Below are 13,559 nucleotides of genomic sequence, written 5' to 3'. Positions count from 1 at the left end.
CAGCCTTGCAGATCTCGCACATGCTCAGTGCTGCACAAGCGGTGTCAGATCAGGTTTCAGCACCTGTACTGTCCAAGTCACATGATTCTTTGAGACTGGGGAGTGCACAGACTCCTGGAAAGTTACACCCACTACATTCCCAGGAGTCTGTGCGGTGTAGGTTAGGAAGCATTAAGCACCTAGGTGCAGGAAGTGGGAAGATTAACTATTCTGCCTAGCAACAACACTTTGAAGGCATCTAAAAAATAAAAATTTTTCGTAAAGGACTAATGACATTTTTTTAAAACTACTGATGTAATGTTATATTTATGGGTGGAACTCCACTTTAAGTGTATATATTTCAGACTCACTTTCACTTACGGGGAACAGTAAGGAAGTGTACAAGCTCTGGGTTGTTTCAAAAAGGGTTGAAAGAGGAAACAGCTTGGGCCAGGTGCAGAACTAGCTGGAGAGATTGTTTATAATGCTATATTGTTTATAACGCTTTACAAACATTGATAAAATAGAAGTACCATTGTCGGTTTATTTAGCCTGTCTAGGTATTGGATGGTTCTTTTCATTGCCTTCATTTTATAAAGAAAATATACTTCTGTCATATCTGTCCCACAGGCCAATCAAGACCTTCGAAAGCTGGAGCAGGAATTAAAACACCTTCAAGAATCGGCTGATCTGTTTGAAGTGGCAGTTCCTGAATACAAGCAGATGAAGAAATGCCGGGAGGAGATAAAATTGCTTAAAGATTTGTGGGATCTCATATTTAATGTTCAGGTATGGTTGTCTCACTTAATCACCTGTGTTATAAAGAGTGTTTTGCTGTTACAACAGTTTGACCATTAATGGCAAAGTGAAAGGTTCTGTTATAAGAACAAACCCTATTTATCATTACTCACCTTTCCCCTCCACTTTGCCCTAATCTGTGTAAGCTCCACATCAGATGTTGCCAGAGTTAACTTAGTCTTGCCCAGATAACAATGTTTAGGCTTAGTGATTGGGCTCTCAGGAGGTTGTGTGCTTCCTTATAACCCTAGGCAATGGATATTTACAGAAGGCTCTGATGGAATAGAAAAGTGGCATGGAGAGTGGGAAGGTATCGATGAATAGATTTTGTTTGTCTTAAGTCCAAGTTTAGCCAAAAAAAAGTTATAGAAAAGCATCTCAGGCTGCTATACTTACCCAATCTCCGCCACTGTCCCCGTCAGACTCACAACTTACAACTGCCCTACGTTCAATGATGCCCAGCATCATTTGTCCCAATTCCTGTGTGCCCAGGGCTCTTTCCCCTGCCCTGATTTATAGTATGAATGCTGCAGATATTAGAGCCATGTCATGATTTGGCGATTCTCTGCAGAATTAACGATCGGCCAAACGCTGGAGGAAGAAAATGTAGCCAGGTGCGAGATAGAGACATTACCATTTATTCTTCTCTCTCTCTACTGGGATACTTATGTTATGCTGCACAATCCTCCTCATCAGCCAGCAGGAGGAGAGCTAAAGCCAAGCAAGTCCAAAGACTTCTATGTAGAGCGCTGAGAATCCTGGGAGTGGTAGTTTGAGACGGCAGCCATATAATGGGTCAAATGGACTCCTTACAAGGGAGTAGGCACTGGAGGGTTGGAGAGAGGATTATTATTAAAATGTCTAAGAAAGCTCTTTCTCTTTCCACTGAGGGAGTTACAGGGAGAACACCTATGTCTGGATCTTTGCCTGCCAGCAGGAGACCATATCAGTGGAGATTTTAGCCTTAGACTGGGAGTGAAGACACCCAGTGCAGCACAGCACTGCCCACATGACAGCACCTGCACCACTGCAGCAGGGAGACTGGAGCATCCACTTAGCCTCTTATTCCCACCACTGATCATCAGAGGCTTTCTGGAAGAAATCGGAGGCCCTGTTTCTAAAGCGAGAGGTCATCCCGCATCCTGGGAACTGGTGAAAGGGCTATTCACCAATTGCTGATACTGCTAGCAGGGACTTAGCCACTGAGAGAAGGCAGGACACCAGGTGTACTTAATCCATACCGCACCCATACTTTGCTGCACTTATTCCAAACCTAGACTATAAATATACCAACACTATACTGCATTACACTGAACCTTTACCACGTCTGAGCCACATCTACTTTGCACCTGTGCCAAGACTATTCCGTACCTATACTTTATACTGCATACAGATTAACTGGGGCTGTTAATTGCAAAGATCCTTTTAAAAGGCAGAAGAGCATCTGAAAGCACCAGCCCATCCCATAATATTTATTCTGCAAGCCCCTTTGCCTCCCTGCACTCTCCGCTACCATCCTCCTTGTCTTTTGCACAGTGCATAGCCAATTTGTCATAGGACTAGCATTGCTGCCATAAATGTGCTCTGGTAGTATAGTCCCACCACTCGGTAGATTAAACTTTTACTACTGCTCGTTCCTGCACTTGAGGTGACCTTGCTACTGTCATATTATACCTAGTGCTTACTGTTAAACACATTGTATACTAAATTGTGTTAATTGTGTAGTTACCAACGATATTGGGTGACAATATATTTAGTTTGCCTTTACTACCTGGTTCAGTGCCTGTTTAGTTGTCATATAGCACTACTATTGGGTACAAAGTATTACTTTCACAGATTTTCTGTGATATTGTATGTTTGTACACTCAATCTGGTGTGTCAGTGGGGCTGAGGTTCTTGAAAAGGTCAAGGGGAAGAACAGACGACCCAACCTATCCTACGGCTCATACGGGGGTAGCGTTACAAAGATTGTGAAGAGGATTCTCTAAACGGGGAGGGGGGCCAGGAGGAGCCTTGGCTTTGATTCTTTAAATGGTACAGTGTACTCATATGGGTGATTCTGTGCAAAAAGTCTCTCTTAGGCTTATTGCTGTCAGTGTCCTAATTTTTTACATTTGTATTCGCTTCATCTTCTGTTGGCATGACAGAAAGTGAGGAGAAAGCCTCTATAAATACATGGACAAAAAACTTGGCAAAGGTTATCACCCTTCCTACATCTTCCTAAAAGCTTCTTTAACCTCTAGTGGTTATTAGCTAGCATTTCTGTAAACCAGGCTGGCATGGTGGACTGCCTTTAACCACCAGCAATTTTTACAGCAGCTGAACATTTTGGTATATTCCCCTGTAGCACTACCACCGGAGGAGCTGCTGGTTGTTTTGGGTGGCACATTTACCTCATGGCCCCCCCAAATTCCTAGGGGTGAATGATGCGTATTGCATTTGGTAGAAGTAAAGGAATGTCCGCAACAGGTGTTCTTTGTTGTGCTCTTTATTACCCAGCCGGGTAAAAACAATAAACTTGTGGTGAGGAAAGTAAAGTTGAAGAAGAAGAGAGAACAGCAGATTCAGGCGTGATGATAGGGAAACAGTCCTGCTCCCAAGCGTAACACTTCTCTGCGCCACTCCTGCCTGAGTGGGTTTAGTGTACCCAGACAGGCCTCTCTCACTGTCCTGGCAGCCAGAGTATCACTCGAACAATTGTAGGATAAAGTCTCTGCCACAGACCCTCCTTGGTGAACTTGAATTTGAGGAAAAGTCCCTGCCACAGACCCTCCTTGGTGAGCCTCAGAAAGACACCTCTGCCACAGGCCTCTTCTGGATTATAATTACGGAGGTAATCCTCCTTAGATGAATTACGCCTGGATCTCCTTCAACTTGTCGCCCAGGTACCGACTGACAGGTGATCAATCCTTCAGTGTCCGGCTACCTTGATCCCCGGTGGTTTGTTGAGGCCCTTTTGGATCGCCAGCCTCTCAATGGCGCTCCTCAGACGGACTCCCCACCGACCAGCAGTACAGCTTGGGATTCTCAAAGGTGGGAACCCAGTTGCTCACTGGGTCCCCATCGCTGTTCAGATGCTCCCGGCCAACATGGTCCCGGAACCAGGAACACCGCGCGGCACGCACGCCCCGGCCAGGCAGGCCATAACGCCGGGGCGCCGCAATGTGGTCATCCTAAAGGTGGGTGCCACCCTCAAAGAAGAAGACCCAGAACCAATGGCGTCTGCCTCATAAATCCCCCTCCCCAGCATGCACAGCGAGGTCAAACCCTCCTGATTGGCTGCCGTGAAGAAGTACCCAAATCTTGACTCCACTGCTGCCACCTGCAGCACCGGGGCTGGAAGAACACCCCAGTGCAACAGAATAGCCCACAGCACAGCCAAGCTGAGACAGAGACCCTGTTTTGCACGCAACAATTTGGATCAGAGTTTAACTACACTCTGATCTCCCTCTAAATTTAACTAGCAACGGTACCATAAAGTACACAGGCGCTACACCCCATAAGCTTGTTGAGAGGACAAATATTTTAGCAGAGTTCTGGACTATACTATGTACAGTGTACACTCCTATTCTTTGCTCAAATTCAAGTCCGTTTCTAACAACATTGTTTTATTGAGTTTGTACTGTCTAGCACATGTGACTGAATGTTGAGTTTATCTGCTTGAATGCTGAATAAATGAACCCACACTAAACCAGATGGAGGTTTATTTTTACTACACAGATGTTAAAGTGCCACTATACATAAATTACATAATTTTTAACAAACTGTTTTATGTAAGAGAGGGTTAAACATGCAAAGACATACAAAAGTTTTACAACAAATATAGGAGCCAATGTGTGGCTTAATATTTTCCAACATACAAGTGACTTCCTTGTCCATAATTCCCATGGAGCAAAACTGCCAAGGACAATTTTGTGATCTCCCATCCTCCTACGGGGGTATGAGGTATCACTTTGCCTAGAGTGATAGCCAGCAGAAAGCAATAGGCTGTGTATGAATATATATAAATGTTATATATATATCCCAACTTATGCACAGATGTGGAATTTTATAGAAAAGGCTGATTTACTAAAGTTGAGAATTTACACTCCAAGTGTGTGTATATTCACTTCAGTTATCCAACCATGTGAGAAGAAAATTCCCATTCATTTTCAGTACCCAACCATGTGAAGATGGTTTTTGTTTGATTGGATAATTGAAGTGAATATTCACACTTTTTTTTTCTTAGTAAAGATTTTCTATCAGTAGTAATTCTTTGATGTGATGCACAGAGTGAAGGGATGACCAGAATTGAGCGTTTTCATTTTCCTAAAATGTTAGTAAAAATCTGGAGCTTTCTGCAATATTTTTGTCAAGCACATTGAAGTGAATGCAGAAGACAATTGACAAGACAATTGAGAAGAGAAAAAAGAATATGTAGAGCCCAAACTTTTTTCCTTTCTGTGTCCAAAACTAACATAATATTAAAAGAAAGTTTTAGCTTTACTTATAAATGAGCATGATTTGTTTGAATTTTAAGTTTGTAATTGCCTTTAAATGGCTTTTCATTGGCCATGTGGCTGCGCTGACCAATGAGCATGCTCAATTGCAAATATGGTGGATATTCACTCTGGGGCTGTGAATTGCAGTGTACAATGTACAGACCGCTGCACCGTCATCACCGTTCCAGAGGGGTAGCCAAGATATTTGGCGTTCGCTCATGTTTGGTTTTTTTTGAAAAGGTGAACTTACCCTGGTGAAGGCTCCCATCTCATTTCTCACATGAGTCTCATGCCAGTGAACATGACGTTGAAGTGTTGGACTGCAGAACTGGCAGCGTCTGCTGTGCATGCCCTTTGATGGACAGCTTTTCTTCTGAGCTGCCCTAGATATTCTTATCAAAGGTGTCAACAGGGGTACCCATTTGCTTCTGCAGAGTAAGCATAGGAATCAGTCCAGGAAAGTTCATTCCTCTTCCGAGGTCTACAATGAGCCCTTTCATCAGGCCTGAACCTCCAAAGCCAAGCATTCAGTGGCATTCAGTCTCCCCTCAAACCTTGAACTTCCAAGTCTCCCAAATCCTTGGATAAATCTTGTACAGCATGTGGGGGCACACTCACTTTACAAAGTGTGGACATTTGGACAGCCAACATCTGAGATGAACTGTATGAACTATAACTAGTGATGATAAAAAGATTGTCCAAGGAATCAGGCAGGGATCTGTCCAACATCCCTGGTGGCACACTGAGAAGAGCCACAGCCAAGCCCCCGCAGAGGTCATAGATTCAGACCCAGGTCCTGACAATGGACTTCCAAGTCCCCATATGGGGGCACACGCCCACTTTTCAAAGTGGGGGACATCGGTTAGCCTTTGCAGATGTTTGGACAGCTATCCTCTCAGATGCTTGGGTGCTGGAGGTTGTTTTCATGGGCTACAAGTTATACTTCCGCTGTCAGCCTCCACCTTAGTTCATGTCTTTTAACCTGCCTGTGTCACCACACAGATTAGGATGCCACATCTTTGATCTCAGGGTGTTAAATGTCTCTATTTGAGCCCAGAAACGTATAGCATTCACCAGGTCTGTTATATCCTCTCTCTATCAGGGAGACTTTCTGGCCTTTGTGGGCACCAAGAATGCATATTTGCATGTCCCAAATTTTTTAGTGCATAAGTAATGTCCTCTCTTTGCTGTGGGTTCCCAGTACTTCCAGATTGTGGTGTTGCCATCCATTCTACTCCCTGTACCTCAAAGAGTTCATAAATGTCCTGGCTCCTAAGCTATCCCTGCTACACTCCCAGGGCATTGAGAGATATTTGGATAATTTGCTGTTAAAGCACAGGTTCTGTCCAACAATGTAGCTCGAACAACCCAGACCTTGCAAAAGATTGTCTGGGTCCTGGTTCCTTCAGAAATCATCACTGGGATTGACTCATTGTTTGGAATTCCTGGCTCTTTCTCCAGATCCACTTCAAGCTAGAGTTTTTCTTCTCCATGTGAAACTTCAAACTCTCAACTCCGAGAATCAGACTGTTTGGTCTGAGAGTCACCTAGCTCTTTGTATCTGCACGAGAGTTCTGGGCTGATGGTAGCCTTTTTCCAGACAATTCAGTTTGTCCAGTTCCATTTCAGACCCTTACAACTTCCTTTTGTTGTGGGACAAGTCATTCCAGTCTTTGGACAGACTGATTTACCTGGCACCAAAAACCAAAAACAATGGATATCTGTCTGTTGGGCTAGAAATTTTGTTAATGTAGGAGACTTGGACATTGGAGAAATCTTGTCTCATGATCAACATTCTAAAACTTCAGGCAATTTGGTCGCTTTTGAGAAGCTGGACACCCTGCCTTGGGGACAAAGCAGCCCAGACAGATGTGTTAACTGGACTCTATCAGACTCTGGTTTACCATCCTGTTTCTCAGTTTCTGTCTTTACCAGCATGGCTATTGAAGCCAAGGTTCTGAGAGATAAAGGCATTTCTGAATTGATTATTCCCAGGATGTTAAAGGTGAGAAAGGTCTATTAAGGCAAGACATTTTCATCCCAGAAAAAGTGGGATGAATCCTGGCTTTTCTGCAAATGAGCCTGGATTAGTATTTGGCCTTGAGATATATCAAGGGTCAGATATCGGTGCTTGCAATCTTGTTCTAAAGACTAACTTTCCAGTCATTGATTAAGACACTTGTACAGGATATCTCTCATGTGGCTCCATCTGAACAATTGCCTGTTATCCACCTGGGATGTGAATCTGAACCTATCATGGATATTCCCCCTTCCACTCTCAATTATAAAATGGCATGCCTTGTTTCCATCACTTCTACAAGGTGAGTGTCTGAGCTGGTGTCCTTATCCTGTTTTTTGGTCCTAGACAGGACAAGGTGGCTTTTAGGCCAAGGACTTCCTTCCTAAGGTAGTTTAGGCCTTTCACCTTAACTAGTACATCATTTTTCCATCCCTCTGTCTAACTCCAGTTTTCCAGAAGGAGCTTTCTCTCCATTACCCGGATATAGATTATTCTATTGCATTTATTAGAAAAGACAAGATCTCTATGTTTCATTCCTGATAGTCCCTGTAAAGGTGAACCAGCTCATGGTGGCTCAGAAAAATCATCATTCAGGTGTATTGTCTTAAAGAACTAGTTCCACCTTTTCCTGCCAAGGTGCTTCTACTAGATCTACTAGATCTGTGAGTGCTTCTTGGACTTTTTGGCATCTGGCTACTGTATCCCATATTTGCAAGGCTGCCACCTGGTCTTCTACTTGCATATACTCCAAGTTTTTCCAAATGGGTGTTCAGGCCACATCTGATGACAGCTGTGGGCATAAGGTACTTCAGTTGGCTTTTTGAACTGCAAGCTCCACTTATGTTGTTTTTTGTGGGTCTGTTACTCTCTTTTGGACATCTCAACAGTCTCTGAATTCACATTTCCCTGAATGAATGAAAGAGAACTTGATTTTTGTGCTTACCATAAAATCTATTTCTTGGAGTTCCTTGAGGGTCCCGTTGTTCTGTGTCTACGATCAAGCTCTTTGCCAGTGCCCAAATTCTTCTCTAAGCAGCAGTCTCTGAATTCCTGTGTTCCTCAATGAACTCCAAGAAATGGATTTAACAGTCAAGTACAGATTTCCCATTTTTTTTATTTTGGATAGAAGTTAAACCTCTAATGTTTTACTGCTATATAGGGCTCTGTTCTGGATACTACCTTTCCTCAGGAAGTGAGGAAAAATCTGCACCATGGAAACAAAAAACAAAAAGCTGGCAGATGTTCTAGTATTCCCCTACTTAACTTAGAAATAAATATTTCTACTTGTATCAGTTTTTCATACTCTGACAGCATTAAAACCTCAAAAGAGTTTAAAGGGGTTGTAAAGGTAAATTTATTTTCCTAAATAGCTTCCTTTACCTTAGTGCAGTCCTCCTTCACTTACCTTATCCTTCAATTTTGCTTTTAAATGTTTCTTCTGATAAATCCTCACTTCCTGTTTTTCTGTCAATAACTCCACACAGTAATGCAAGGCTTTCTCCCTGGTGTGGAGTGTCATGCTCGCCCCCTCCCTTGGACTACAGGAGAGTCAGGACGCTCTCTACCTTGCAGATAGAGAAAGGAGCTGTGTGTTAGTGGGCGTGCTGACTCTCCTGTAGTCCAAGGGAGGGGGCGAGCACGACACTCCACACCAGGGAGAAAGCCTTGCATTACTGTGTGGAGTTACAGACAGAAGAACAGGAAGAGAGGATTTCTCAGAAGAAATAAGGACATTTAAAAGCAAAATGAGGTAAGTGAAGGAGAACTGCACTAAGGTAAAGGAAGCTATTTAGGGGAAAAAAATGTACCTTTACAACCCTTTTAATCCTTCCCCACTCTATTGGAAAGAAAAAAAAAAGGTTCAGAGTATACATTCCCTTTACTAAAAAGATTTTGCACAGAAACAAACAACAAACAACAGACTCAAAACAAAAAAGTAATGTGGCAGTCTACAAATTACTAGGAAACATACATCAAGGGAAAAATAAAACAAGTGCAAAGCTGAAATAAACTTATCGACTCTAAATACAGCCTAAAAAAATACTCTAAAAAATTAAAATCACCCTGCTGATTTCTTTTAGAATGGCATATTGGTGGTGGCTCTGGTGGTCCTTTTTGTATAGAAAATGTATCTTTTATTTTTCCTTTTTTTTTTAAGTTTTCAGTTCTTTAATTATTTTGAATTTGTATTGTATTTGTATGTATTGAGCCATGTAAACTTCCCATATTTTATTCTTGTTTCACAGAGCAGTATTGCTGATTGGGTTAAAACACAGTGGAGGCAGATTAATGTGGAACAGATGGATGTTGAGCTAAGAAGGTTTTCCAAGGCAAGTTCCACAGCTGCTGCTTTTATAAAACGCTTTCCTAAATATATTGCCCTGCAATGTATTATTCACGATGTATTAAACTACAAAATGAATATTCTGTATAATGAACATAATGGCTATAATGTATGCTGTAACAGGATATCACAAAAGTTGACTTCTGTCTGGTTCTACTAATAGGAATTGTTTGTAAAAAAAAAAATTTAGTTTTGTAAATCACTTTTACGTTTTTTCTTTAGTGGTTGGTTTATGGCAATAAGCTGTGTGTGTGTGTATGGGGGGGGGGGAGTCCTTAATCGGGCTACAACCCGTGAACCAGTTTTATGGTCCTGGTTGAGGGGGGGTTCCGGTTGAGGCATCTGGGTGGATCCCTGATCGGGATCTTTTCATAACCTGCACCGGCTCTGTGACGTCAACCGACTTTGATCTGTGTAAAAAATTAGAACGTGTTTTCTTTTTTTCTCGCCGCGAATAGCAGCGTTTTTCTCCCCGCAGTTTTCCTATGGGAAACAATGCGAGGGAGCATAGACACGGACGGTTTTTCCGACCAAAGCTCTCCTGGCACCTTTTCCTTTTGGGAAAACTGCCCGTGTGTACAGGGGAAAAGGGACTGTCGGGAAACCGATCGTGTGTACTAGGCATCACACTTTCCCTTCCCTGTATTGTGACTTGTGCAGTGAGTAACATTATCACTTAACCTAACTGAAGATAGTATATGAACTGTCATTAAAACATTCATGAGACAGGAATAATACTTCATACATTAGCCATTAAATGTGGAATAAGATATAGGCTTTTCCATCCTAGTCATGTGACTGTGAAAAAAGTGTCATTTTTACTTGGTAGAGAAAGACCTGTCATTATTACATCATCTAAATATGACCTGTTTGTTTCTTTAGGAAATGTTGTCATTAGACAAGCAAGTTCGCTCTTGGGATGCTTATTCTGGACTGGATTCAACAGTAAAAAACCTTATCACCTCCTTGCGTGCTATAACAGACCTACAGAACCCAGCCATCCGGGAGAGACATTGGCACCAGCTAATGGTTGCCACAAAGGTCAGCACTTCTCAGAAGATAAATTAATACATGGGTATCTACCCTGAACTGCAGTATTTGTTTTGGATGTATTACCCTGACAAAAAAGCAAGCGTGTACTTTTGAAATATATATATATATATATATATATATATATATATATATATATATATATATATATATATATATATATATATATATAGTATTTAGATCTCCTTTTAGTAATATTGCAAAGTGATGTGCCTTTATTTTGCATGTAGTACCAGGTATAGGCTTGTTATACACTATGAATACACTATGAAGATTTGCAGACAACATTCTCTGTTATATTTTTAAAGGTTTTAATAAATCAAACGGTAAAATAATTCCACCTCACCCTGCACTCAAGAAATATAAAAAAAAATGTATAAAAACAAAAACCAATCCAAATATCCAACCCTCGCTGCTGCTGCTCTATATATCAAATCTTACAAATTGTGAAAAATAAAGCGTGTAATAAACCACTCTTCCCAATTTTTCAAGCAGCAATGTGTTATTATAGATGCATTAAAATAAAAATGAAAAACATACCAAAAACTAAAACAAAGGGGTTGATTTACTAAAGGTAAATCCACTCTGCACTGCAAGTGCACTTGGAAGTGCAGTCGCTGTAGATCTGAGGGGTAGATCTGAAATGAAGGGAAGCTCTGCTGATTTTATCATCCAATCATGTGCAAGCAAAAATGCTGTATTGTATTTTATTTTCCTTGCATGTCCCCCTCGGATCTACAGTGACTGCACTTCCAAGTGGAGCAAAGTGGATTTACCTTTAGTAAAGAAATCCCAAAGTGTCCAAAAAGTCCACATGCAAAGTCCTTTAAAGTGCAATATACAGGTATAACTGAAAATTTTATAACTACACAGGTTGCATTATTTCTCCAAAAGTAATGGAAAACTCATACCACCTTTTACATGCAAGGCGAGCTTGACTCTGCATCCTGGACAATTCTTGTCTGTTAGAGCTAAAGCTATTGCCCTCCCCTCTGTTCTTTTTTTGTGATGGATGGCCTCACTGAAAAATAGAGAGGCTCAATATACAGTGCATCTGGACAGTATTCACGGCGCTTCAATTTTTTTTACATTTTGTTATGTTACAGCCTTATTCCAAAATGCATTAAATTCATTATTTTCCTCAAAATTCTGCAAATAATATCCCTGTAGCGGTTGGTTGCTATGAGTTTGAACATCCGCACATTTCATCCTGCTGCCAGACATCCATTAGACACACTCCTTTAGTCAATGAACAGTTTCTTGCTTGTTTTTGTTATTTTATTAGGGGATTGAACTTGGTTGGGGAAAAGGAATATGGGATGCCCATAGAACAAATTAGTACTTTGAAGAATATAGTAACTGCGTCACACTTCTCAAAAAGGACAAGATGGCTTACTCTAAACTTGACAGACTTTTACCTCAGAACACTTCTTCCTCCAGTACACTGCTTGACAGACTTTTACCTCAGAACAATTCTTCCTGTCACAGTTTTAGTAATCCTGTCACACCATCAGAACTCTACTAGGCCTCACTCTAAATAAGTCCCAGTTAATTTAGTTGATGACCCTTTGTAGGCCAGGGCCTGCAGTACCCCTTATGGCAGAAACCGTTTACTTGAGAAAATTAAATGGTGATGGACTACTGATCCCAGCAAGTCCGACTTGCAAATCCTTCCTGAAGGACTTACTCCGGACGTGCGGCCCAACTGCCTTTTCCAGCTCCTGTTCCAAGACACCTCTCCATGACCGTGTAAGGGGAGGCTCCCTCCCAGCTCCCAAGCTCCTCCGCCTGAGTTGCACCCTACCAGGTGGGGGTGTCCCTCCTGCGTGACAGTCTAGAACTCAATCCTTCAGTTCACCCAGCCGACAACTCCCCCCCTAGCAGGCTGACATGGATATATGTAGGAGACCTGCCCCCTGCCAATCCTAGTAGGGGATTGGTCAGAGCTACTCACGTGTACCCCATGACACTCCAGCTCTCTGCCCCTTTTCTAAAACATTCTCAACAAACAGGCCTAGCTCGCAGCATAGGCCTGCTTAAATGTACCTGCACTGGCAGCTTACACAAAAACCCTTACACTTAGCACGTACCTAAGGTAGAGGGTGCTACATCCCATATTGACAATGTGGAAGAAGTTTGTTTGAAATATTTGAAAATGTATTAAAAAAAATCACACGTACACAAGTTTTCAAGCCTTTGCTCAATATATTATTGAAGAACCTTTGGCACCAAATACAACCTCATTTATTTTGAGTGTGATGCTATAAGTTTGGCACACCTATTTTTGGGCAGTTTATCCCATTCTTCTTTGCAGAACCTCTCAAGCTCCATCAGGTTGGATGTAGAGCGTTGGTGCACAGCCATTTTCAGATCTCACCAGAGATGTTTAATTGCGTTCAAGTCTGGGCTCTGGCTGGGCCGCTCAAGGACGTTCACAGAGTTGTCCCATAGCCACTCCTTTGTTATCTTGGCTGTGTGCTTAGGATGGTTGTCCTGTTGGAAGATGAACCTTTGCCCCAGTCTGAGGTCTCTGCAGCAGGTTTTCATCAAGAATGTCTCTGTACATTGCTGTATTCATCTTTCCCTCAATCCTGACTAGTCTCCCTGCTCCTGCCGTTGAAAAAACATCCCCACAGCATGATGCTGCCACCACCATGCTTCACTTTTGGGATAGTATTGGCCAAGTGATGAGTGGTGTCTGGTTTCCTCCAGACATGACGCTTGCCATTCAGGCCAAAGAGTTCAATCTTTGTTTCATCAGACCAGAGAATTATGTTTCTCATGGTCTGAGAGACCTTCAGGTGCCTTTTGGAAAGCTCCAGGAGGGCTGTCATGTGCCTTTTACTGAGGAGTGGCTTCTGTCTGGCCACTCTACCATACAGGTCTT

At 42.2% G+C, this 13,559-nt stretch overlaps 1 protein-coding gene across 1 annotated transcript in view; it reads left to right on the top strand.

Annotated features, from left to right (window-relative positions):
- DNAH11 (dynein axonemal heavy chain 11) overlaps positions 1-13,559 on the top strand; it is a 376,413-nt gene that overhangs the window by 88,950 nt on the left and 273,904 nt on the right. Inside the window, exons 22-24 of the mRNA XM_040352802.1 lie at positions 610-768; positions 9,525-9,623; positions 10,505-10,663. Of these exons, the coding sequence (XP_040208736.1) occupies positions 610-768; positions 9,525-9,623; positions 10,505-10,663 (417 nt within the window). The remainder of the gene's footprint in view (positions 1-609; positions 769-9,524; positions 9,624-10,504; positions 10,664-13,559) is intronic.

This window comes from Rana temporaria, chromosome 5, assembly GCF_905171775.1.
Source record: "Rana temporaria chromosome 5, aRanTem1.1, whole genome shotgun sequence".
NCBI classification, from domain to species: Eukaryota; Metazoa; Chordata; class Amphibia; order Anura; family Ranidae; genus Rana; species Rana temporaria.
This window is presented reverse-complemented; position numbering and strand designations above follow the sequence as displayed.